Source organism: Brassica napus, chromosome C4 (genome assembly GCF_020379485.1).
Source record: "Brassica napus cultivar Da-Ae chromosome C4, Da-Ae, whole genome shotgun sequence".
In the NCBI taxonomy this organism is placed as follows: Eukaryota; Viridiplantae; Streptophyta; class Magnoliopsida; order Brassicales; family Brassicaceae; genus Brassica; species Brassica napus.
The window spans coordinates 58,903,730-58,927,799 of record NC_063447.1 but is presented as its reverse complement, the minus strand read 5'-3'; the positions used below and the strand labels follow the sequence as shown (position 1 = coordinate 58,927,799).

At 36.4% G+C, this 24,070-nt stretch overlaps 4 protein-coding genes and 1 long non-coding RNA gene across 8 annotated transcripts; 3 read left to right on the top strand and 2 right to left on the bottom strand.

Moving 5' to 3' along the window:
- The first annotated feature begins 1,383 nt into the window (after positions 1 to 1,383).
- Positions 1,384 to 8,325, top strand: LOC106402987 (protein CER1-like 2). Its single transcript, XM_048755116.1, has 9 exons — positions 1,384 to 1,562; positions 1,676 to 2,120; positions 5,769 to 5,988; positions 6,223 to 6,601; positions 6,688 to 6,795; positions 6,897 to 7,097; positions 7,470 to 7,568; positions 7,671 to 7,844; positions 7,966 to 8,325. Exons 1-9 carry the CDS (start codon positions 1,503 to 1,505, stop codon positions 8,152 to 8,154), a joined length of 1,875 nt encoding a protein of 624 aa, XP_048611073.1. The 5' UTR covers positions 1,384 to 1,502; the 3' UTR covers positions 8,155 to 8,325.
- On the bottom strand, positions 8,255 to 12,112 carry LOC125585663 (phosphoribosylaminoimidazole carboxylase, chloroplastic-like). Of its 3 annotated transcripts, none has more exons than XM_048755113.1 (18): positions 11,971 to 12,112; positions 11,850 to 11,909; positions 11,400 to 11,626; positions 11,085 to 11,306; positions 10,883 to 10,994; positions 10,738 to 10,800; positions 10,522 to 10,660; positions 10,378 to 10,433; positions 10,237 to 10,310; positions 10,016 to 10,163; positions 9,759 to 9,932; positions 9,589 to 9,676; positions 9,388 to 9,498; positions 9,188 to 9,285; positions 8,974 to 9,091; positions 8,804 to 8,898; positions 8,616 to 8,722; positions 8,255 to 8,528 (listed from the first exon to the last, which is right to left on the bottom strand). In XM_048755113.1, the coding sequence occupies exons 3-18, from the start codon at positions 11,624 to 11,626 to the stop codon at positions 8,435 to 8,437; spliced, it is 1,926 nt and encodes a 641-aa protein (XP_048611070.1). In that variant the 5' UTR covers positions 11,850 to 11,909; positions 11,971 to 12,112; the 3' UTR covers positions 8,255 to 8,434. The 3 variants fall into 3 exon arrangements, with proteins under 3 accessions (XP_048611070.1, XP_048611071.1, XP_048611072.1); XM_048755114.1 differs by having other exon boundaries at positions 11,850 to 11,872; positions 11,971 to 12,080; XM_048755115.1 differs by lacking the exons at positions 11,400 to 11,626; positions 11,850 to 11,909; positions 11,971 to 12,112 and having other exon boundaries at positions 10,883 to 10,998; positions 11,085 to 11,309.
- A 178-nt stretch (positions 12,113 to 12,290) lies between these two features.
- On the top strand, positions 12,291 to 14,530 carry LOC125585664 (glucose-induced degradation protein 4 homolog). The gene is made up of 8 exons (XM_048755117.1): positions 12,291 to 12,435; positions 12,527 to 12,585; positions 13,350 to 13,493; positions 13,595 to 13,668; positions 13,745 to 13,799; positions 13,872 to 13,934; positions 14,003 to 14,130; positions 14,239 to 14,530. The coding sequence occupies exons 1-8, from the start codon at positions 12,390 to 12,392 to the stop codon at positions 14,315 to 14,317; spliced, it is 648 nt and encodes a 215-aa protein (XP_048611074.1). The 5' UTR covers positions 12,291 to 12,389; the 3' UTR covers positions 14,318 to 14,530.
- Positions 14,531 to 20,615: 6,085 nt separating this feature from the next.
- On the top strand, positions 20,616 to 22,432 carry LOC125585661 (protein FAR-RED ELONGATED HYPOCOTYL 1-like). Of its 2 annotated transcripts, none has more exons than XM_048755111.1 (3): positions 20,616 to 21,236; positions 21,686 to 22,146; positions 22,223 to 22,432. In XM_048755111.1, exons 1-3 carry the CDS (start codon positions 21,187 to 21,189, stop codon positions 22,297 to 22,299), a joined length of 588 nt encoding a protein of 195 aa, XP_048611068.1. In that variant the 5' UTR covers positions 20,616 to 21,186; the 3' UTR covers positions 22,300 to 22,432. The 2 variants fall into 2 exon arrangements, with proteins under 2 accessions (XP_048611068.1, XP_048611069.1); XM_048755112.1 differs by having other exon boundaries at positions 20,630 to 21,347.
- Positions 22,392 to 23,991, bottom strand: LOC125585662. Its single transcript, XR_007322653.1, has 2 exons — positions 23,223 to 23,991; positions 22,392 to 22,621 (listed from the first exon to the last, which is right to left on the bottom strand). It is a non-coding gene; the product is annotated as an uncharacterized LOC125585662 (long non-coding RNA).
- Positions 23,992 to 24,070: the final 79 nt, after the last annotated feature.

The following is a 24,070-nucleotide window of genomic DNA, read 5'->3' as shown; positions in this document are numbered from 1 at the left end:
TTAGCACAAAACAATAATGAAACAAATTGTTTTTAAAATCAAATAATGTATAAACATATACAAATAATTTATTCCAAAAATGTTATAAAATAAATAGTGAAATTTTAGCTGAGAGATAACTTAAAATATATAATAAAACTAAACTTATATATTTGTTTTCAGTAGTTTGGTGATATGAATAAATTAAAAAACAAAAAAAAACAAATCAAACTATTAAGTTAAAACAGTTTTATTTTTCAAAGTATAAGAGCATTAAAAATTTGGATTAAAAAAAAATTTAAAATATTTTATATTTGGTGGATGTACAATTTTTTTGGATGAAAAATTTACCAAATACTATTATATACTATTTCTCCTATTTTAAAATAGTCAATAGATTTATAATTAACACTCGATCAAAAAAATAACAGCTGAGAAATTACATAAATGTAAAATAAAAAACAAAGTGAAATTTATCAGTTCAAAAAACCACAACGAAAACTCAAATCCATCACCATATGTTACGCATTACCTTAGACATTTTAATTTTTTGAAAAGTAAAATGGTATAAGATATTCAAATATATAAAGATGTAAAATGAGTTTCAAAAATAATAATAATAAAGATGTAAAATAAGTTTATAAGGTACAATCCGTGCGTAGCGCGGACAAGAATTCTAGTATTATTAATTTATAGAGTTTTTATTGTACATTGGAGTGAATATTCAACAAGTAATCAACTTTCCCTCTTCCCTCTTATGTGAAGAGTGTTAATCAAGTAATAGATGTCTTCACCAGAGCGACATCTCAAAAAGTATATAAGGATTTTCATCTCAAGATAGGTTTATGGATCTTCACCAACCATATTGAAAAGGAATGTTGAAGCAATCAGTAGTGGTCAAAAGCTGCATAGCGGTAGATTTGGGTGAAAATGATGACCGAAAGAATCAAAGTTATCGATGTGTAACCAAGCCGTGATAGTCTGGTTGTAATTTTTGAGATTCAGTGTGTATATACGTTGGTCTTGAGTTCGGTTTTCAAATGAGAATTAAACAATCACTTTTGGTCAATTTGGATTTGGATTTGTACTTTGGTTCAAATAGTTAACATGGAAGGGCGTAACAGACAATTGATACATCTTTTGGCATTAGCCAAAAAATATTTCAAACTCGGATTAAACAGCGTGATAATCAGCCACTCAATAGTATTAGGTGATTTCCTATTGAGGCCGACCGGATGAGTAGAAATGGCATATCAAAGAAAAAAGTGATCGATGTGAAGAAAGTGAAGTGTTGATAAGAGGTTGTATGTGACGAGAAAAACAAAAACCCAACAATTACATCCATTCTCATTTAACACATGTTTCTTGTAATCACTTACAAGTGGACTTCTTTATATATTTGTACACACAGAAATACATAATTATTCAGTCACTTAGTATCTCTCAAATTATCTCTCTCTTGTTCTTCATACTCAAATCTATTTTCATACAGTCATCATCATTGATCCTTGTACTGAGAAAGAATGGCATCGAGACCTGGTCTTCTCACAGACTGGCCATGGACACCACTTGGAAGCTTTAAGGTATATTTCATTGCCCCAATTTGCTTCATAACATCTTTAAATGTATATATATGTGCAATTATAGGTCGTTGTTTAAGGTTTATTTTGTATAAAAATATTGATAAACATTGCAGTATTTGGTGTTGGCGCCGCTGGTTATCGACAGCATCTACTCATACGCGACAACGCGAGATCACGAGAAAATTTTGGTAATGGCGCTAATGGTGTGGCGGATTGTTCATAGCCAGGTTTGGATAAGTTTTTCCCGTTACCGAACAGCCAAAGGAACCAAACGGATCGTGAACAAGTCCATAGAGTTTGACCAAGTCGACCGAGAACGAACCTGGGACGATCAGATCATCTTCAACACTCTCATTGCTTACTTAGTCAAAGTGTACCTGATAGGAACTGATACCCTTCCCTTTTGGCGACTCGATGGTCTGGTTCTAGTCGCTCTCCTCCACGCGGGTCCGGCTGAGTTTATCTACTATTGGTTTCACCGAGCCCTTCACCACCACTTCCTCTACTCTCGCTACCATTCACATCACCACTCCTCCATCGTCACCGAGCCGATCACGTGTACGTACACATAACTTATATATACTTCCTCAGTCCTCACAAAACATAAAGAACCTGTAGAAAGCATTACCTATTACTACTCTCAGTCTTCACAATTTTTTAAAACACATGTTTAAATTTCTATTAAACTCCTACGGTGTTGGGGGTGGATTTAACCTTCTCTCAAGGCCCATTAGACAATTTACTAGGCCCATTTGGATAGAAAACCCTAGACATATCTTTCTATAAATAAGGAGTTACATCCTTACGAGAAGGTATCTTTTCTCTCATTTTACACATTAAACACTTCATACAAAGAGCTTATTGATTTTTAGATTTATTTACACTTGTAATCATACATGTAATATAATCTTTAATCAATAAATTCTTTTTGATGTTTATTTTCCATTTGATTTCTATGTTGATTTCTCTTTAGCCTCAAGAATTTAAGAAATCTATTTCTTAAATTCTTTATTGTATGAATCCGACAAACACACCATTTTCGGTTCAAACAGTTGACGCTAGAATGAGGGGGCCAAAGAGTCGTCTTGGGAAAACCCTAGCATATCATAGCATATCAAACTTGGGAAAACCCTAGATCTATGGTAAAAAAAAAAAAAAAAAAAAAAAAGTCGTCTTGTTTCTTGACGAGTTCGACGGAGGAAGCTAATGGACGACGTCTGAAGAAGAAGACGATGTCGGAGCGGTCTCGAGAGATGAAACTGGTTCGATTCTCGCTCTCGTGAGCCTAAGATTCTTAGACGTCCGGATCCATCCAAAGGACGCGACAGCAAATCCAGAATCACGGTGAAGGCGAAGTCGTGGTTTACGGCAAGAAAGACGTGGGTTTGCTCCGATGTTTCTCCGGGAGGGAGATCAAAAAGTTGACGACTTTACGCGTCTCCGGTCCACAATCGCAGTAGTCGCCGGGGAGATCGAGCCAGAAGAGTCCTCGGGGAGAACACGAAGCGCGTGGCTGTATCCGCTGCGACGAAACCGCGAAGCAGATGCTATCAAGAGTTCTCGGAGACTGCGCGTTCCTACTTCTTTCGGGTCCTCGGGGAGAACACGAAGCGCGTGGCTGGATCCGCTGCGACTGATCGTCTGTCGTCATCACTGGCATGAGAGGAATAAAAAAAAAACAGAGGAACATGTGATAGACCACGACAAGCTCGGTCTCTCTTTATGCTCCTCAGCTCATGATCATCTACTTCAAAGGTTTTCAGCAACTTCAAGCTATGTTGAAGCTCCAAAACGAGAGAGCTTTCTCTCGATTGGCTCCTTAGATTCAAGACAATGCTGATTTGACAATGATGTATCGCTGGTGATTCTTCTTGGCCAAGTGGTGTGACGAGAAGGAATCAAGACTTCGATGCTCTCATCCCCGTCTATGCGTCTCCTTCTCGTCAAAGCTCGAGACTCGATCTCGGCAAGAACCATCTTGTCACAAGCAGCTCGGGATCAGTAGTGAAGCGTCATCACGTCTTCCTCACAAGAAGCTGAGCACTTGAGCTTTCTGTTTACACTCCGGTTACTGCTTTGCTCTCAAGTTTTCTACCCTGCTCAGATCATTGCATCAATATCTCAACTGATAAATGTCTTCAAAGGAGTTCTACTCAAACGCAAAAACAAGCTCAGTCACGATCTTTCGAGCAGCTCAAAGGTTTGAGGACGTCATCACCGAGAAGCCCGAGTTGGACATTACAAATGCGGCTCACATCTTATCTTGATATTAAATTTGAGCTAAAATCTGGCGAGATCTCTCGGAGTTCGCTCAACGTCAACGTCGCTCGTCCTCACGAAAGCAGAAGAAAGAGAGAGGAAGCTCATGATAACAGATTGTTTAACTAAGCAATTCACCGAGTTCGTCGCTTGTCATCATCATCCTCTTCGCAGAGTAGTTAACTGTTTCGCCATCTCTTCGTCAAACAGCCGACCCCAATGAAGAACATATAAGCTAATGTCCTTCTCGGCAATGGTGTGACGAGGAGATCAAGACTTTTCGAAACATATGTTTTCAAGATAAGTCCTCTAATCTGATTAGTTAATTATTTGCCAGATATCACCGCTTCATATTTGGTGGCAGAACAAAGACCTTCCCTTAATATATATTAAACATGGTCTCCCATATTAATAATTGATATGCTTGCTTACGTCTCAAGATACCCAATTTACAATACAAAGTCAAATTAATTGAGTTTAATTTTCTCTAGTTAGATGAAGTGGTTCTTGTATGTGGAACCAACACAAGAGGTCGTGACTTATCTTCTAAACAGTCTCAACGCGAACAACTTCAGATCGTCATCGCACATAGAAAACGAGACAAGCACTCTCCCCTTACACAAACAGAGCGGAGAAGATGAAGAATATGAGACCCTCTTTGCAAATGACGACGACTTGATCATAGTCCTCACAGCTCTTGGTGACTTCATCGTCACTGATCACAAACCATCACGCTTTCTCAACATTATCATAGCCTGACAAGCATACACGCCAACAACTTGTTCGACACACACGATCTCAACACGAGACTTCGGGTCGGCAATAGTTCGGTAAACATGCATTTTAGGCACGAGTTTAAATTGAACTTGCTTTTTTATTAGGCACGAGTTTGCGGTCGACTCGCTTATTGTTAGACACGAGTTTACAAAAACTCGTCTTTGGCTAGGCATGAGTTTACAGAAGCTCTCCTTCCACTAGGCACGAGTTCTCAGTAAACTCGCCTATGTCTTAGCATGAGTCAAGTAAACTCGTCTTTCGCTAAGCACGAGTTTAAAGCAAACTCGCTTCTTACTAGGCACAAGTTCGAAATAAACTCGCCTAAACCGTCATAGGCATGAATGTGTTTAGTTCATTGTCTAATAAACCCTATTCGTAAACTTCGCAGAGATCGATTCCATCTCTCTCAACGAACTTGGGGGGACTTACTGTTGGGGGTGGATTTAACCTTCTCTCGAGGCCCATTAGACAATTTACTAGGTCCATTTGGCTAGAAAACCCTAGACATATCTTTCTATAAATAAGGAGTTACATCCTTATGAGAAGGGATCACTTCTCTTATTTTACACATTAAACACTTCATACAAAGAGCTTATTGATTCTTAGATTTATTTACACTTGTAATCATACATGTAATATAATCTTTAATCAATAAAATCTTTTTGATGTTCATTTTCCATTTGATTTCTATGTTGATTTCTCTTTAGCCTCAAGAATTTAAGAAATCTATTTTTTATATTCTTTATTGTATGAATCCGACAAACACACCATTTTCGGTTCAAACATACGGGAGCAAGTAAACTCTTGTCTCATAATTATTTTCAACAGAAAATTCGAAACAACGCATTTGGAAGGTATATGCACTATGGCCAAAGCTGGAAGCTTATTTACAAAATATTGTGATAGAAAAATCGCTTATATAGAGGTTTTGTTGATTTTCAACAAAATGCATGAATTTCATATATGTTTTTTTTTTTTTGTAACATCATGTATGTTTTTAAATCTGTTTAATATGGTGTATATCTTTAGTACGGACAAAATGACGCTCCTTAAAAGAAACTGACATCTCTTATATTAATAAAAAAAGATTTGAGACAGTGACATGTATTTTTTTATCCAAAAAAAAGGACAATGACATGTATAATAGTCAATGCATGGTTTTGATTGCAGCGGTGGTACATCCTTTTGCGGAGCACATTGCCTATTCACTAATCTTGGTGATGCCTCTAGTAACGACTTTTCTATGCTGCACGGTCTCCATCGTCTCCATTGCACTCTACATAACTTACATAGATTTCATGAACAACTTGGGCCACTGCAACTTCGAGCTCATTCCGAGATTTTTCTTCTCTATCTTCCCTCCTCTTAAGTTCCTCTGCTACACTCCTTCGTAAGTCCTTAAAACCCCACTAGAATAGTATTTCACCATTACCTCAGACACATTTACATTTGTGTTACAGTATTATTTCACCTTTTAACATATTGTTTTTCACTTTTACAATTTACAAATAAATTAGGATTAAAACATTGGAAATTTTGGTTACTAAACACAAAACATATGTTATCCACTATTAGGAATACATATTGAAATAATATTGAAACGAAGCATATATTATGATTGCAGATTTCACTCGCTCCACCACACACAATTCAGGACGAACTATTCTCTATTCATGCCAATGTACGACTACATCTATGGAACCAACGACAAGTGCAGTGACTCATTGTATGAAGCATCGTTGGAGCAAGAAGAGGAGAAGCCGGACGCAATTTATCTCACACATCTAACATCACTCGACTCTATTTACCATCTCCGACTTGGCTTTGCTTCCCTCTCCTCGCACCCCTTATCTTCTCGGTGTTACCTATTACTCATGAGACCGTTCACTCTGATGCTCTCATTCATACTAACTTTCCTCTCTTTTAGAAGCTTTGTCTTCGAGAGAAACCGCTTCCGTGATCTCACTCTTCACTCCCACCTCCTTCCCAAGTTCTCGTCTCATGTAATTGCCTCTACTCTTCTTTCTCTAATCTCTACAAAATATTAAATAATTTCACGTTTGTAATTAATTTTGTTTGTCAACAACAGTACAAGTCGCAGAAGCAGAAAGAATCTATCAACAAAATGATTGAGACGGCTATCCTTGAAGCGGAGAAGAAGGGTATGAGAGTGATGAGTTTGGGGATACTGAACCAGGCATGCAATTAATGCATCAATTGGTTATTTTTATGTTTTGCATTTCTAACGATAGATAAACTCTAGACATAATTCATCAACCCTAATTAATACATGATTAGGGAGAAGAATTAAATGGATATGGAGAATTGTATGTAAGAAAGCATCCTAAGCTAAAGATAAGGATTGTAGACGGAAGCAGTCTTGCAGCTCAGGTTGTGATTCATAGTATTCCTGTTGGCATTAAAGAAGTTCTAGTTCGAGGCCAAATCACAAAAGTTGCTCGTGCCATTGTCAGGTCTCTTTGCCAAAATGGCATCAAGGTAACTATTTACATATATAAATTTATATGATTTTTCTCTAGTTATAAATGGTTACGTAATGTTACATTACATTGCGTTTAAGAATATGATCGAACGAATAATACGATATTGTAACTTGAACATGCAACATGTAGTTACCAAAAAAAAAACATGCAACATGTATCTATAAAGTCAAAGAAGTGTTATCTAAACGTTATGCCATTATCTATATAATCAAGTCCTTTGATAGCTTATTTTTTACATGTAAGCAATGTCACATGGCCTACTTTAAGTCCAACTCAATTTAGTAGTTTGCTTTCGGGTCACACAATATATTCATAATTTTTTTTACAATTGACCTTAATAATTCCTTAAAAATATTTCCATAATTAGGTGATGGTTTTACGTGAGGAAGAGCATTGCATGCTAGCCGAATTCCTTGCCGGGCATTGTATGGAAAATCTGATCCTCACAACCAATTACTCCCCAATGGTTTGTGTAAATTTCAAATGGCATTAATACATAACAGCAAGCATTTTAAACGCTAATAAGCATTATTTCATATAAAACTATGTAATATTTTTATGATGTTAGATATGGTTGGTGGGAGATGGGCTAAGCAATGAAGAGCAGAAGATGGCAGAACAAGGAACTCACTTTCTTCCTTTCTCTCAGTTTCCTCCTACTGAACTTCGAAAAGACTGCTTTTACCATACCACTCCGGCTATGATCATCCCTGACTCTGCCCAAAACATAGATTCTTGTGAGGTATATATACATTCCTTTAACTCTAGTAAAACTATATTACAACTAAATAATCAGCTCCGAGAACCGGCTCGGTAGCCCAGTAACTAATTATGATATATAACACATATTTGTATAAATGTAGAATTGGCTGGGGAGGAGAGTGATGAGCGCGTGGAGAGTTGGTGGGATAGTGCATGCACTTGAAGGATGGGAGGAACACGAGTGTGGTCTTGATGTTCCAATGGTTAACTCTCACAGAGCTTGGGAAGCTGCTCTTCGACATGGTTTCCAACCTCTGGTGTATTTCTCTGAGATCAAAAAGAGTTTGTAAGAAGTAAACCGTAACTTCTGTCAACTTATTGCATTTGTCATTTTACTTGATTCATACTTCAAGCTTTTAGAACTCAAACCTCTTTTATTTTAAAAACCAATAATGTTATGGATGTTTTTTATTGCTAAAGTCACTTGTGTTAGTAATAAAAATATCGAATCTACAGTTGAATGTGGCCTATGACGGCTCAACCGGTTCAACAGGGAACCATCAATGACAACAACAAGAACAACAACTCAAGAACCGATGCTAACTCTCTGATCCCTCAACAAGATCTGATTTACTGGTTTAAATAAGATTCCCAACCTTGTCGCTCAAGTTTTTCTCCTTTAACCATGTTCTCTTCTCTCATGTCTTCCTGGTACTGACGCATCCTGAACAATCAAAGGAAACCCACAAGCTTATTTAATTCTTGTTCAATCTGACTCTTATGTAACAAAGGATAGAAAATAAAAAAGAACCTTGAGACGAGATCAGTATCAGAGATCCCCAGCATCCTGATAGCAAGCAAGGCTGCGTTGGTGGAGTTGTTTATTGCAACTGTCGCCACAGGAACACCCCTAGGCATCTTTGGTAACCAAAAAGAAAAAGATTTGAAAACTGCAAGCAATTAATAGCTTAACTGAAACATGAAGCAATGTGTCCGTACCTGAACGATGGAGAGAAGTGAATCAACTCCATCCAAACGGGTAGCACGTACAGGGACACCAATCACAGGCAAAGGAGTGAGTGAAGCCACCATACCTAGAAAAGGGACACTTCTTTCAGACAATTTAGTATTTTGTGGGGACAAGATTGAGTTCATGTTTTAAGACATACCTGGTAAGTGAGCAGCACCACCAGCACCTGCAATTATCACTTGGACGCCTCGACTATGCGCTGAGGTTGCATATGAAAACATCATCTCTGGGGTGCGATGAGCTGAAACTATCTTCACCTGTTAACCAAACCAAGGATGACACTCATTTCTCATATATGGTACCATTCGAGATGCTAAAGCAATTGATTAATGCCAAGTTCAATTTCTTTTTACCTCATATGTAACACCAAACATGTCAAGAATTTTTGCAGCATCCTTCATGACAGGAAGATCCGAGTCTGAACCCATGATGATACCCACACGAGGTGTCTCTGCAGTGTGTAAAACAACAAGCAACAAAACTTCAATCAGATACATCATGACGTTATAAGTGATCAAGAAAAAGCCACAAACTATGCTATACGTAAACTAACCATGTACTTGATGGCTTTGTTCACTTAATATACAGTGCAACCTTCTTTCCAAAACACCCATAGATTGCCCAACGAGAGTGACATGTCCCATCTTCCGCTGTTTTCTCATTTCTGACAACAAGATTTCATCATATACAAGCTTTGTCAGTAAAAAAACTGACAACATATCACGAGAGAACTGTAAGAGAACATGAATCTAACCTGGCTTGTCATACCAATGCACAGATGCACCTGGAACACTCAGAGCTCTCGCAATAAGCCTATGAGCCAATCTGAAACCAGCTTCTCCCTGAAACAAGATCAGCATGTTACATTAGGCTTATAAGAAAAAGACACTTCACGCCATTAAGTAAAGCGGAGACATCCATTACATCATCTTCGCCCAGAATATTGTACATAATGGAGGCAGGAGTTCTCATCGACGGATCACCGAGTGGGAGACCAACCACAGCCCGCAAGTGCTGTTCAAACTGTGAAGTATAACATGCCTCGATCGTTTGATGGCCACTGTTGTGTGGTCTAGGTGCAACTTCGTTTAGCAAAATCTAAAAAGGACTAAGACTCTGATAAGTTAAACAAATTATAAGAAAAGCGGTAGAAGAGACGCTAAAAATGTATGAGAGAATACCTGACCATCCTCTGTCAAGAACAGCTCAACTGCAAAAACACCAGCGCCTTCTAAAGAACCAACAGCCTTTTGGGCAACATCAGTGGCAAGTTTGTTGATCTTCCAAGGCACATCTGCTGGTGCGTTAACTATATGGCATATGTTATCCCTAGTGTGCATTTCAAAGTGTGTCAGTAGAGAAGTAAAGAACAGTTTCATATAGTCGAGTGTTTTTGAGTTACCTGTGAACAGTTTCAACAACTGGATAACAAACCATGGAACCATCTTTGCCTCTAGCCACAATAACAGCCAACTCCTAAAAGTTTTATATGTAAATGATTATAAACTTCAGAGACAAAATGAATTTGTAATCGTCATTTTACCTTGACAAAGGGTGCCCATTTCTCGACGTACAAACCACGACCAAAACCTCCAAGAGCTGGATAAATAAATAAAAAAAATCAATTATGACATTGTACCAGACTAAACTAGTTGAGTTTCTACTAGAATCTGTAGTAAGAATTTACCCGTTACAGCCGAAGAAAGCCCATCTGGGCTATTAGCAACTGCATTGCCGCGTCCATCATAAGCTAAACGCTTGCTCTTGATCATAAGAGGGTAGCCGAAAAGTTCACCTGCTCTTTCCGCTTCTTCAATATCGCCTATCTGTCATGTCAAGGCTTAGTGGTTAAACTGTTTGATAAACTCTTCATGATACAAAGGATGAACAAAGGGGGGCTAACCTCCATAAACTCTGGAAGTGGGATGCCATGCTGAGAGAAATGAACTTTCTGCATGTACTTATCCTGCCAACATCAAACTGCCTCGTATAAATCACATTGCTTGACAAACTTCAATTAACTGAAAAGATCTGAGAAGTTAAGAAACCTGTATTATCCTGATGGTAGAGGCTTTTGGTTGGCAATCAACTCCTTGTTTCTCAAGCTTCTCTAACGTTTCCACGTCCACATGTTCAATTTCAACCGTCAAGACTCCACATCTAACTAAGACAATAAACAAACAAAAAACAACTTCAATCTTGTAACTAACAATGGGAATAGAACACATTCAAGAAACAGAAAAAAATGACCTTTTAGCAAATGCTTCAACTGTAGCACTGTCGTCAAAGCTATCAACCATGTGGCCGTAGGACAATGAACTTGCTGAACAGTTCTTTGACGGATCTAGAATCATAACCTTGATAGCCATCTGAGAAGCGGCTTGGCATAGCATACGACCCAGTTGTCCACCTCCCAATACTCCCACAATTATCTCAGAGACTCCATGGACATGGTCAGCTTCTTTATTCTCACTTTCAAAAGAGAAAAGAAAAATAACATAAGAAAAATAGTTATGATGTGACACCATTATACTCAAAATTCAAAGTTACAAGGGACATAGGTACCTTATAGGAGAAGCCTCGTGAGAGCTACAGGACAACACAGGATTGAGCTTCTCAGATGAAGAAGTAAGACGCTTGTGAAGATTTGCCATGGTGAAACTCTGGGACGAGTACGTTTTGCTCACTGGAATACACCCAACTCTGGAAGTGAAGGGAGAAGTGTGGAGGAGGACAGGAGTTTGATTCCCAGAGACAAGAACAGCAGCTGAGCTCTGTTTCAATAGCAACATCTAGAATACAACGGCAATATCAGCATCCAACCCAAACAATTAAAATTCACAGCATATTGAATATTGTATTCAGATTCGTTCAACAGTATGCAAATAAGTAACTAAGAAGAAGAATGGTAGACCAAAAACAGAGGAGGAGCTCAAGCAAACCTAAGTCTGTGTCAAATAGCTAAACCAATAACACTTAAGAATGCTCATGTGAATTGAGAAGAAGAAGACTAACCTGGTTTAGAGCTGTGGAAGAAGCTGCTTGACAAGGAGAGACGACGATTCGAGAAGTCAGCTGCAAAGATTCGATTTTTAACACTTGGAGTAAAAGAAATCAAACTTCAAACAAAACCCACCCAATCAGAGGATGCGAGGATCGAAACTCAGGTTCCAAAGCAGAGGATAGCAACAAAGTTCAGAGAAACTAGAGACGGAGCAGACTAGGCGAAAGCGAGGAGAGGGTTTTGGGAAAGAGTGGGTTTACCATTCGGTTTAGAGAATGACATCCCTAATTAATCGGTTCGCAAGATTTACCGGTCTAATTACTTATTCGAAAATCTAACCGGATATGATGTGTTTTTATTGGATTCGAGCTCTGTCTATTGGGCTCTGGCCCATTTCACTTTACAATTCGGTTTAGAGAGTGATTAACCGGTTTAACCGGATACGATTTGTGTTTAATGGGCTCGAGCCCATTTCGTTGTGTTGGATCTCTATTACATCGGGAACGCTACGGAGGCGATCAGACGACGACGACGACGACAGGGGGAAGAAAATGCCGGTGAGAGTTGTGGAGAGCAACGCGCCTGCTCAGGTTTCAGGTTTCTCCCTTCTTCTTCTTCCCAGTTTTGAATTTAGGGTTTTTCAATTGAGATTCTGTCTCTCAGTTAATTGGATTGTTACCATTTTTAGGAAGTGATCCTGGGAATCGATCACCACTTCCGCGTAGCTCACTTCTTGCCGCCGGCCAGGTAAAAAACGGTTCAACTTATGTTTTAAAAATTATAACTTACTTTGTAGGATTGTTATGGGTTGGTAGCAATCTTGTGCATCTGTGTGTAATGTATGCACAATCATAAAGCAGAGAGTCTGAGGATAAGTAGTTTTTAAGTAAAGAAACTATGTTCTTGAAAAGTCATATGGTGTTTCTTATTAGTAGAAGTGAAATGGCTCCCGGGTATGTGGTACTAATTGCAATTAAAGTTAGCTAAGATGTTTATTTTGTGGGAGCAGCTTTATTGCAAGACAAGAACGAGAGTGCTGATTTTTCACTGATGTTTGGCTACTTATGAAATTCCAAAAAGCATAAAAGATGTCGTGTCTTTTTGTTCAGACACAAATATTGTCAGACCAAATGTGGTACTGATAGGAATTGCAACTCGTTTTCATTAAAGTTAGCTAAGATGGTTAGTGTAATTTCAAGACAAGAAGGAGGGTTTCTAATTTGATGTTTGGCTATTTGGGAAAGACACAAGGCATAAAAGATCTCATGTGTTATTGTTCCGACACAAACATTGTTCATTGGGCAAATGACTTCCTTGTTAGCCTTGTCTGCGTTAACTGGCTTGGTATCTTTATTTATGTTGGCATGTATGCTGAATACAAGGGAAATTATACTAAGCATAAGTTTTGTAGAACAATCACTAGCTCCAACAGATTGTTTATTCATTGTGAGCGTTAAGATGAGGGCTTTTGAATTGTTGCATACTGTTACTTACATGTTCTTATGCTGCAGGCGTTTTCTGGTACGCAAAATGTCTCTAATCAACAGAAGGAGGAAGCTTGGAGAGTTAACGTCCAGATACAGGGAGTTGACCTTGAGCATGGATATCTTTGTGGCACTATGGAAGCTCTAAACGTTCCCATGGCAGACACTCCTGTAATCCCCTTACACCTCTTACTCGTTTATTACTCTCATATTGCTTCCCTTTGGAATTGAATTAGGGAAAACAATGCTTGACTGTTTGTTATGCGTTTCAGGTCATAACATTCTGGGAAGGGGAAATTGTTGATGGAAAGAATTATACTTTTAACACCGGAAAATGGGAAGCCACGTATGTTCCAGAACCCCTTTTATGCTTGAAGATTTGAAGCTAATGATTTCTTGTTGTGAATACATTTTTGTCACAGGAGGGAAGATGATTTGAGACATTGGTCAAAGTTCCCATCTTTTGCACCTCTTCAGGTATAATGCTCTACTACCTTGCTTGTATAGTCATTAACATCTCCTGAGTCACACTCTGAACTAATCGTGCAGGGACAAGTTGAATCTGACGGTGGGAGGCAATTGGATCTTAGCAATTACCCTTACATATTTATGGTAAAATTTCTTAGTTTCATATCGATTCTGATCATCCATTTCTCTGAGGTTTATATATGGTGATGCAGAGATGGAAAGAGCAATACTTTGTAAACGTTGGCACAGATTGTGGACTAACGATAGCTGGATTCTACTACGTATGCTTCTCCTGCAGTGACGGATCCATCAGCGGCTTCTACTATGATCCTAACAGCAGGTTAGTCCAAATATCTTCCTCATGATACAAACCATAATTCTCTGTTGTTGTTGGCTTGGTATACAAATGTTGATTAATCTTGCTGCTATGTTTGGTCTTTTTGACCAGTCCGTTTCAGAAGCTGGAGCTGAAAACAGTTAACGAAGGAAGGTCTGGTTTCAGCTTCTCTTCTTACGAGTTGCAATGATGAAATCAAAAAAAAAAAAATATCAGCAGACAGCGCCATATGATAGCCCTCGTGGACACATGGCAGGCACGTGATCCATTGATCAAGTAACACTGTGATAGATAGAAAACTAAAATACTATTTTGTCACCATGGTACGAGACTAAACATTTCAAGACATTACCACATTTTCCAAAAATAATGATATTATCCAAAAAATAATACTTCTACAAAATAAGGTTTTTGTTATAAGATAAACATTGAAATGATCATCCACTTCTTTACCAAACTCAAGCACTATGATCATCCACTTATTTACCAACTCAAGCACTATGATCATCTACTCATCAAGCACTATGATCACCCACTCATTTACCAAATTAAGCACTATCTTTGTTATTTTATTTATTGTTGTTCACTATAAATACCATCACTCATCTCACTTTTTTGTACACCATAAACAAGAACAAGAGTAATTCATCAAAGAATCATTACATTTTCTTCTTCCTTCTTATAATAAACTCTCTCCCTTATACTAGTGTTATTTGCTTCCTACGGGTATTAAATTCTACTCTTATTTAAATTTCACGATACTATAAATTATAAGTTATTTTATAACACGTTATCAGCACGATCACTCTGCGATTCGGTAAAATTTATTTGTATAATTTATACCCTGTTATAATGGTCGGTATACCGCCTCTACTATTATTTATATCATGTTATAATGGCCGGAATACCGCCTATATTATTTACTAGTAATTTAATTTATTTATTGGTCGGCCGAGCCGCCTTATATTCTGTTTATTATTTATTGGTCGGCCGAGCCGCCTTATATCCTGTTTATTATTTATTGGTCGGCCAAGCCGCCTTATATCCTGTTTATTATTTATTGGTCGGCTGAGCCGCCTTATATTCTGTTTATTATTAATTGGTCGGCCGAGCCGCCGTATAATTTATTTATTATTCTGCATTGATCGGCTGAGCCGTCGCATGATTTGTTGTCATATAACATAAATATTTCATTGTCATAATTTTTCACTTTATGAAATTTTATAGATTTGATTGACCGTTTAATAAGATATTTTCAGACTAATTTTTGGTGCACTCGATTTCACCCCAACGGTCACAAAGAAAATTTTTCAAAAATTTCCCCTTTCTCCAACGGTCATGAACAGTAATTTTCATCTATAAATACAACTCATTTTCACTCCATTTCATCATCCAAAACATTTTATCTTCTCTCAAAAATTTCAAATCGCTCTCCTCCGATTTTTCATTTCAAGAAAGATGATTCGCGCACTTTTGTTTTTATGTGTCATTTTTATTTGTGTTTCTATTTATGGTTTATTCGTTGGAGAATTTACTCCGAGTGAATTTAAGATGAATATCGGTTTAATTTTCTTTACATCGCTTCTCCTTGTAATTGCTTGCATGATTAATATAAATGGTTCATTTTAAAATTGCATAATACTATAGTCATATGACATATAATATATTAACCATGACTAATGGTTGTCCATATGCTAAAACACATCGATCGATGGGTTTATGGGCTATAACGCATCGATCGATGGATCTACTAAAACGACTTTGTTTAATTTAATTCTACACATTGTAATGTGTATCGCTTATTGTTAATTGATTTGGTTCGGTTAACACTCCAAACAGAAAACACCTTTATAACGTGTAGTTGCGTTACCGATTTGCTCGTCTATTCATTGAACCATGCACATGCACACATGTGTCACCAATATGCTTGTTTGATAATAATACGTTTGGTCAAAGTTATAATACTAAATTGGTTTGTTCAAAAAATAATATGTTTGAATTGGTTTGGATAACCATTGGTTTATATGGTTCATGCTATAAATAATTGAGAATCATTAATTAATATTTGCAATATAATCTTTGATTGGTTTGATTGTTTGGTTTTAAAATCTTTGAGCACTAAAGAACTTGATATCTCATTAATAATCATCAACGCTTGTCTATATGTAAGAATAATAGTTATTTGATGAATTAAATTCTGCTTATTATACTTTAATATGCTTCATGGTTTAATGGTATTAAGGAAACATACTTTATGATTCATGGTCTAACATCATAAAAGAAATTATTTGTAATCGGTTAGTTTTGTAGTCGATTAGTCTTTGGTCTAATATCATAAAATAATTTGGATTATATGTTGATATTTACTAATGTAATGGCCATGTTTATATGAGCAAAATTTAAAGTTTTCAGGATTGTGTATTCTCTCGGAAAGATATGTACAAGTTATCAGCCAATTCAGAAACGTGAACAGCTGAAACTTTCATCGCCGATATACTTCTGTTTATAAGATAAGTATTTTTATGCTTTATATACAAGTTTAACAAACTTGATTAGATAAATCAATTTGCATGAAGTTGGCAGTGATATAAATTTGTTCATTAAATTGATTGATAGGTTAAACTTTGTTAAAAAGCATGAGAGTAATAATATAGTCTATATAATAATTACTATGAAAGTTTTATTTATTTTCTGATATAATAAGACACCTTTGTTAATACATATTTATATATATTTGAAATATTTTGATTTTATTACCATTTATATTGAGGATTTTAAGTTTAAAGCTTGACTCTAAAAGATCCATAAGTTTTGGAAGATAATATATATAAAAAAAGGTATTATCACCTGAAGTGATTACCTAAAGCTCATTTTGTATTTTGCATTTAAAGATTACAAGACCTGAAGTCGGTAAATAAAGCCAACTATGTTGGATGTAAAGTTTAAAAGTAAAATTTCTTCAAGAAATTGTTTTATGATGCATATATATTGAAAAAATATCTATTGATAAATCACGTCTAGTTGATTATGATTCATTCTCCTGAAGAGAATATGACATTTAAAAACTCATAAATTGTGGTTTTAGACGTGAGCATAAATGAGGTCAAGGTCCAAAGAGTTTCTTTATAGAACTCATACTCTCACTTAAAGTTAAGAAAATAAACATGGTAATAAAGAAAAGAAATTATGAATTCATCTGAAGATGAAAGAAAATTTATTGTGTGTACAATACAAGATAGTAAAACTTATAGAATGCTTAAAAAGAGGATATATATGATGCTCCAGAAGTATACATAGTATTACTGCACATAAAAATTTAATTTAAAGTTCTTAAGAATGCAATTTAAAGTTCTTAAGGTATTGTATTTTTATAAGTATCAAAATTTAAAAGGATCTACGAAAAATACATAACCCATGTAGGATATGTTGTTGATTAAGAAAATGAGATACATTCGAGATTGATAAACCTGTAGTATTATACTCTCGAGGGGAAGAGTTAAAGAATCTCACTTTTTATGATAAGTCAAACATCCAGAAGATTATGTTTACACTAAAACTAAGATTAATGAATTTTTCTCAAAGTAAATCCGTAAGATTTTGAGACACTTATGTTGAGACAATAAGCAAACGAAATGATATATACATTTCAATCAGAAATAATTCTCAAAGCAGTATAAGTATTTTAGAGAAAATATCTACAGCCTCTTATATATTGTACTACACAAAGATTAGTATAATGAAGATAAATGTATAGTAAACTAGAAGTTTACATTTGGCATGAATCAGTTAGACCATTTTGGTTCATTAATAATGCGAATATATACTTAAAGGTCATATGCATAGTCATATAAGAACCAGAAGATTCTTCCGAATGATTTGACATATGTTGCTTACCCATAAGATAAAAGGGTAATATGGTTTTCACCAGCCAAAATAAGATATTGGCATAAATAACGAAGATGTTAGTGGACTGATCACCCACTATGCATTTTTATAATATTGGTGAATTCACTTCTTAAAGTCTTTAACGACTATAGCACATTCACTGAGATAAGTGCTAAACATTTTGAGCAACAATGGTTCGCATCAAGCCAATAAATATTCACTAGTTCTCCCCATCATTGGTATAGAATCAGAAACCAATCATTTTCATCTAAGAATGTTGGATGTTGCTCCGCCACAGAGCTTCAAATGAAGATGTGTTTTCAAATGAGGTTGGAAATATATGTTGGATATAAATCTCTATTGACACTTAAGAATCCAGAGCCATCCCCGAAAAATATAATTAAGGCTATACATGAATTCTAAAAGTGAGTTAGTACTTCCAACATAAGGGAGAGAAAATAAACAGCTGGAAAAGAAAATAAGTTGAAATGAATTATCATTGATCCTCGGGCTAAACACAATGTGAAATACAAGTCCAAAAGATAATTCATTTCAAAACTTACTAAAGCAGTTGCCAGACACGACCCATATAAATATAGTGATCAAGTCACATATACCAGCTGTAAATGCTCCAATAAGAATAAATGTTCTACAAGAACAATATCAAACTGCTAGTCACGCCTGCAGCGTGGTAGACAGATTGGTTCCAAAGATAAATCCTCGTAAATGAAAAAGGAGCATATATTGATAATGGTCAAAACGAGGCAATATAGTTTTGTATGATCTCCAGAAGAGAAATTAAACATGACTGACGAAAATTCAGGTACCTGAGACAAATGAAGAGATCTCAATAAGTTATGTCATGTATGAAACAAAATGGAACCGATAAGAAAATTGACGTCGATGATATTATACATGCAAAGTAGCAGTTGATATAATAAATGAGAAAGAGGATCATGAAATAAAGTCTATTGAAAAGTGTACACAAAGAAATGATTGGCCAAATCAGAAAGATGCAATAGACAAAGATATAAACTTCTTGTGAAATAGAGAAGTATTTGGACCAGTAGTCCATACACTAAAAGGTGTAAAACAAGTGAGATGTAAATGAACCGTTGCACACAAAGAAGGATCAATATGAAATTAATTGTGAAGAGACATAATTTCATGTGGTAGATGCAACTAGTTTCAAGTTCCTTATAGTCTGGTAATAAAGGAAGAACTTGAATGAAACAATCCACTTGAAAAATGTTAATCCCTGAAAGTATAATCCATGAAGGATTGATGATATCAAAATCATGTTCCCGGGAACTCTGCATATTCGATCGAATTGAAACAAACTATTTTATGGGATATATGAAATATTATAAGGTTAACAAATGTATCCATTTGTATTTATCAAGAGATTATAAATCAATAGAATCATGATTTGAATATAATCAAAACTCCTGAAGAGTTATAGAAAAATTATGTTTTGGAAGAAAACTTTTGACAATACCATATTGTTTTTATGTATTCTAAACTGGAGATCTAAAACTGAGATGTTATCATAAAGATCCTTAAAGTATTTTATTTAAGACGCTCGTATATGTTTGGTCCTGAAATACCATACGTAAGAGTGTTATTTGAGAAAATTATTAATCTTTTCATTACTGAAAGATGTAATTTCATATGAAAAGAAAGAAAATCATAATAGTAACTTCTATAGTTACAAATGAATAATTCGTATGTACGAGGCGAATCTCTAGACGATTGTATGTAAGAAATTTGGTTTGAAATCCAAATAGACCAATAAACTATTGTCTAAGTCAAAAGAGAATTATGGACAAGAAGTCTAAAGGCCCTAGATATCATAATAGAAATGAATAGAGTTTATTCTCTTAAGCTCAGTTCTCTGAAGAGAGTTGATTGAAATGCATATCCTGAAGATATTGTTTCCAGGGAAAGAAATATGATAGTAAGTGTGGTTGTACTCTTTTTCCTTATCATGGTTTTTTTTTTTATCCCATTGGGATTTTCCATGACAAGGTTTTAACGAGGCAACAAAGAACATACAAAAGATAGACACCCAAAGAGAATGTTACAATTTGAGAGATGAAAATCTATCATTGTTCTAAAGGTTCTATGACTACTCATTCGAGGGGGAGCTTACGTAGTTGTACTCTTTTTACTTTTACTACGGTTTTTCCCATTGGGTTTTCCATGACTAGGTTTTTAACGAGGCACCACGTAATACAAGATGGATGATCAAGGGGGAGTGTTATAAGATAAACATTGAAATGATCATCCACTTCTTTACCAAACTCAAGCACTATGATCATCCACTCCTTTACCAACTCAAGCACTATGATCATCTACTCATCAAGCACTATGATCACCCACTCATTTACCAAATTAAGCACTATCTTTGTTATTTTATTTATTGTTGTTCACTATAAATACCATCACTCATCTCACTCTTTTGTACACCATAAACAAGAACAAGAGTAATTCATCAAAGAATCATTACATTTTCTTCTTCCTTCTTATAATAAACTCTCTCCCTTATACTAGTGTTATTTGCTTCCTACGGGTATTAAATTCTACTCTTATTTAAATTTCACGATACTATAAATTATAAGTTATTTTATAACAGTTTTCTATTTTCTTAGAATGTTACAGAAGAAAACAAGTTGTAATCGTTGGACAAAGAAAGCAAAAAAGGAAGCAAGTTGTATTTTTAGAAATAAAAAAATAATAATTACATTTTAAAATATGTTTTCATGAAAATAATATAAACAATTATCTTGGTATTTTTTGGCAGCTGGTAAAATGAGAAATATTTATACAAATGTTACAAAAGAAGTTTAAATATTTAGACCTCATCCAAAGCCCATAAAATCGTTATGGAGTAAAAAAAGGGTCCAGTGAAAGGAGATGGGTCGCCTCTCCAGCGCATGAATTCTTCTCCCAGTGTATGACAGGACACGCGCGAAATCGAACATCGTATTAACAAGATCGACGGTTCATCTAACTTCGTAGAGTACACGCTCCTGAGTCGACACAGGGACTATTTACGATCGATTTAGTATTTTAAAAGTTTCCAGTTCCAGATATTAACGACCCTCCGAAAGGGGAAAGAGCATTAATTCATCATTTTAAATTATCTTTGAACTCTATCTCTCTCAGCGATCTATGCCTGAAGAGAAAGTTGATAACAAGAAGCCATTGTCTGAGCTTAGCAGGTTTTGGTTTCTGAACCTCTTCCTTTACTATTTTGCTACTTGGATTTGTGAGCGTCAGGTGTTTGAGGCTTTCAAATACTAGATCCCCCCATGTATTATAATCTCACAATGGTTAGTGTTTAGTTTAGAAATTAAATTTCGTCCTCTTCTGATACCTCTTTCCATTTCTTAAAGATACATAGATGCATAAGATGATTGATTTGTAAGTTATATGTGTTCATGTCAATGGTTGACCAAATCACACCTCTAGAGGATGATTGAGAGTACTGTCTTTATATTAGCTTATTATAATAAATGTGATTTATAATTGTTGATTTCTTATGAACCTTTAAAATCAAGTTCAAGATCAATAAACTTGATTCACTATTTGAGGATTAAGCTCCTTAAATGTTTATCTTTATAGTGAAAATCTAATGTGTTCTCATTTGGTGTTGTCTGGTTTCTTGCAGTTTACATAACATTACCAGTAGTAAAAAAGTGTTGAATATGGAAGCAGTTGAAGTGAGCAAGAAGAGGAAGTTTCAGACCGATCAATCAGAGTTATCATTATTACCTTTGTCCAAGCATGCTTGTTTTGACAATGCTGCTTGTTCCGACAATACCAATGCCAGAGCAGAGCTTGATTCAGAGTGTTCAGTGTCATGTCTGAACTCAACTTCTATGGAATGTGAAAATGAGATTGAAATGAAAGAGGAATCATCTGGATCTTGTAGTGAAGACAAGATGATTTCATTTGAAAGCCATCTTGATTTCATCTATGGAACCCAAAACTTAGAGGATTTTTCAGACAAAGACATTGAAAACATTACCTACCTTGATGATGAAGAAGAAGAAGAGCAAGACGAAGGTAATGGGTGTAGTAATGCTGCTAAGTATGTTCTGTCTTCTGGGAGATGGACTGTTGACCAAGGTACAAACCGATTCTTGGATCTGTCCATACCGATTCCCTGAACCGGAAATTCACTAACTTGGTTTCGTGTGTGCAGATTCTCCTCAGCATGTCATAAATAAGCCCACGATTGATCAAGAGTTCGAGCAATACTTCTCAACCCTGATGCTGTAACGAATTGATGTTAGACTCAAAAACATATATGGAGATGTATATAGAAAGCTGTATTGATTGTGTAGTCTCTTGTGGTTTTGATTCTTGTGAACAATAAAACCTTCATCTCAAAGTGATTAGAGACGTTTTTAAATTGTGTTTGAACAGTGAACAAATATGTGACACCCGTCACCTTCAATCCGGAGAACAGCGGGCCACCAATAATATCTCGTATAATAAAGCCCATATACCCAATTACACTCACCCAAAGCCCAATAAAAATCCGAATAAAAAGCTCAGTAGCACCAAATCCGTCCAAATATCATATACTCATCTGTCTCACCTGCAAGGGGCAAATGAGGGGTGAGTAACGGGGAAGTCACTCAGTGAGGTATGAGATACTAAACCCGAAGTCCATGGACCCGGACAGAGCACTCCGAATAAATATAATTTAATCCTAACACGTTGCAAACATGGTACCTAAAGTACCCAAAGATCACACAACAGTCCTAGCAAGGTGCACACTCGCTGCCCACTAACAGGCCAAAACACTACCGAAAAGGTGCTCGGTTCATACACACACCGAACAAGTGCTCGGTAACACACGCCCGTAGACGATTTTATCGACCTCCTGGGTTACGCGTCAACCGGTCGACTATAGCTGACCGTAACCTCCACACAATCCGGCATACAGAAGTCCGTCTCTGTATCCGTCTTAAACAATCACATAACTCCTAATAAAAGAACTATTTTTATTTACCAATTTTAAATGAAACAATCATTGTTGAATCCTCTAACACCCTAGTTCCGGTTTAAGCAAAGAACCTAAAAACTAAACAAGCAATAACAGACTCGATTTTACGTAGACGGAAACACATTAGAAATAAATTATACTTATTCAAGGTCCTAACCCGTGTAAGAGGAATTCGAGAAAAGACCCTCACCTTAGCAAATATTGGATATGGCTCATCAAAAGCTCGGGAACGATCTCACCTAACATCACTTTAAAAGATTCCTTCCTAATCATGGTGTCGAGCGAAACTTGTTCCATAAATCTTTGTACGCCTTATTTTAAAATGATGGGCAAGTAACTCCAGGTTGGCATAACATTCACTACACCTAAACACATGCAAAGACACGTTTATGGTTTGTGGTATATACGTTACTTGTGGCACAAGTGACAAAGGAGGCAACACTTAGCTAGATAACGGTTGATGACAGTGGCTGGTACGATCTCTGGCTATCACGACTCTCCGGTGACATGACTGCCTCCTCCAATGGCTTGCGACTAACAACAGTGTGGATCTGATCGGTGCGGCGGTGGTGAGACGGTGGCTCCGTCTTTGTGTGCCTCCTCCTCACGTCATATATACATCTCTCGAGTTCGATGCGAGACAACAACACGTGAGACGTTTGACCAGTGATGACGAGGCTCTCTCTCTGACATGGCGTGATGGCTCCAAGACAACCGGAAGAGCCGGTGGTGGCATCGCGGTGCATCAGATTTTTGGAGGTGAACAATGGTTTAATTGGAGGTGTGCGGCTAGGTTTCGATCGTCAAAGATGGAGATGTATACGACTTATATATCTCTTTGGTTTATTTCAAATGGTTTGGTTTAGAGAATAATTAACCAAACAAATTTCTAAATATGGTTTAGAGAAACCGGGTCGTTACAAAATAATAGTAGAAGTACCTTCATCTCCATTACTCCCACAGTCCCACTAGTATCTCAAGAAACTTGCTTGCTCAAACGTTCGTTGCACCTACGTCAGTCATATCAGGAATATAAGC

Coding starts and splice junctions, on each gene's coding strand:
- LOC106402987 (XM_048755116.1), top strand. CDS start 1,503: ATGGCATCGAGACCTGGTCTTCTCACAGACTGGCCATGGACACCACTT. Junction 7,098..7,469: donor TTTGCCAAAATGGCATCAAG/GTAACTATTTAC, acceptor TTCCATAATTAG/GTGATGGTTTTACGTGAGGA. Junction 7,569..7,670: donor CAACCAATTACTCCCCAATG/GTTTGTGTAAAT, acceptor TTATGATGTTAG/ATATGGTTGGTGGGAGATGG.
- LOC125585663 (XM_048755113.1), bottom strand. CDS start 11,626: ATGTTGCTATTGAAACAGAGCTCAGCTGCTGTTCTTGTCTCTGGGAAT. Junction 10,661..10,737: donor CACTTCCAGAGTTTATGGAG/GTTAGCCCCCCT, acceptor TTGACATGACAG/ATAGGCGATATTGAAGAAGC. Junction 10,164..10,236: donor GTTGTTGAAACTGTTCACAG/GTAACTCAAAAA, acceptor AATGCACACTAG/GGATAACATATGCCATATAG.
- LOC125585664 (XM_048755117.1), top strand. CDS start 12,390: ATGCCGGTGAGAGTTGTGGAGAGCAACGCGCCTGCTCAGGTTTCAG. Junction 13,494..13,594: donor TTCCCATGGCAGACACTCCT/GTAATCCCCTTA, acceptor TATGCGTTTCAG/GTCATAACATTCTGGGAAGG. Junction 13,669..13,744: donor ACCGGAAAATGGGAAGCCAC/GTATGTTCCAGA, acceptor TTTTTGTCACAG/GAGGGAAGATGATTTGAGAC.
- LOC125585661 (XM_048755111.1), top strand. CDS start 21,187: ATGCCTGAAGAGAAAGTTGATAACAAGAAGCCATTGTCTGAGCTTAGC. Junction 21,237..21,685: donor CCATTGTCTGAGCTTAGCAG/GTTTTGGTTTCT, acceptor GGTTTCTTGCAG/TTTACATAACATTACCAGTA. Junction 22,147..22,222: donor GAGATGGACTGTTGACCAAG/GTACAAACCGAT, acceptor TCGTGTGTGCAG/ATTCTCCTCAGCATGTCATA.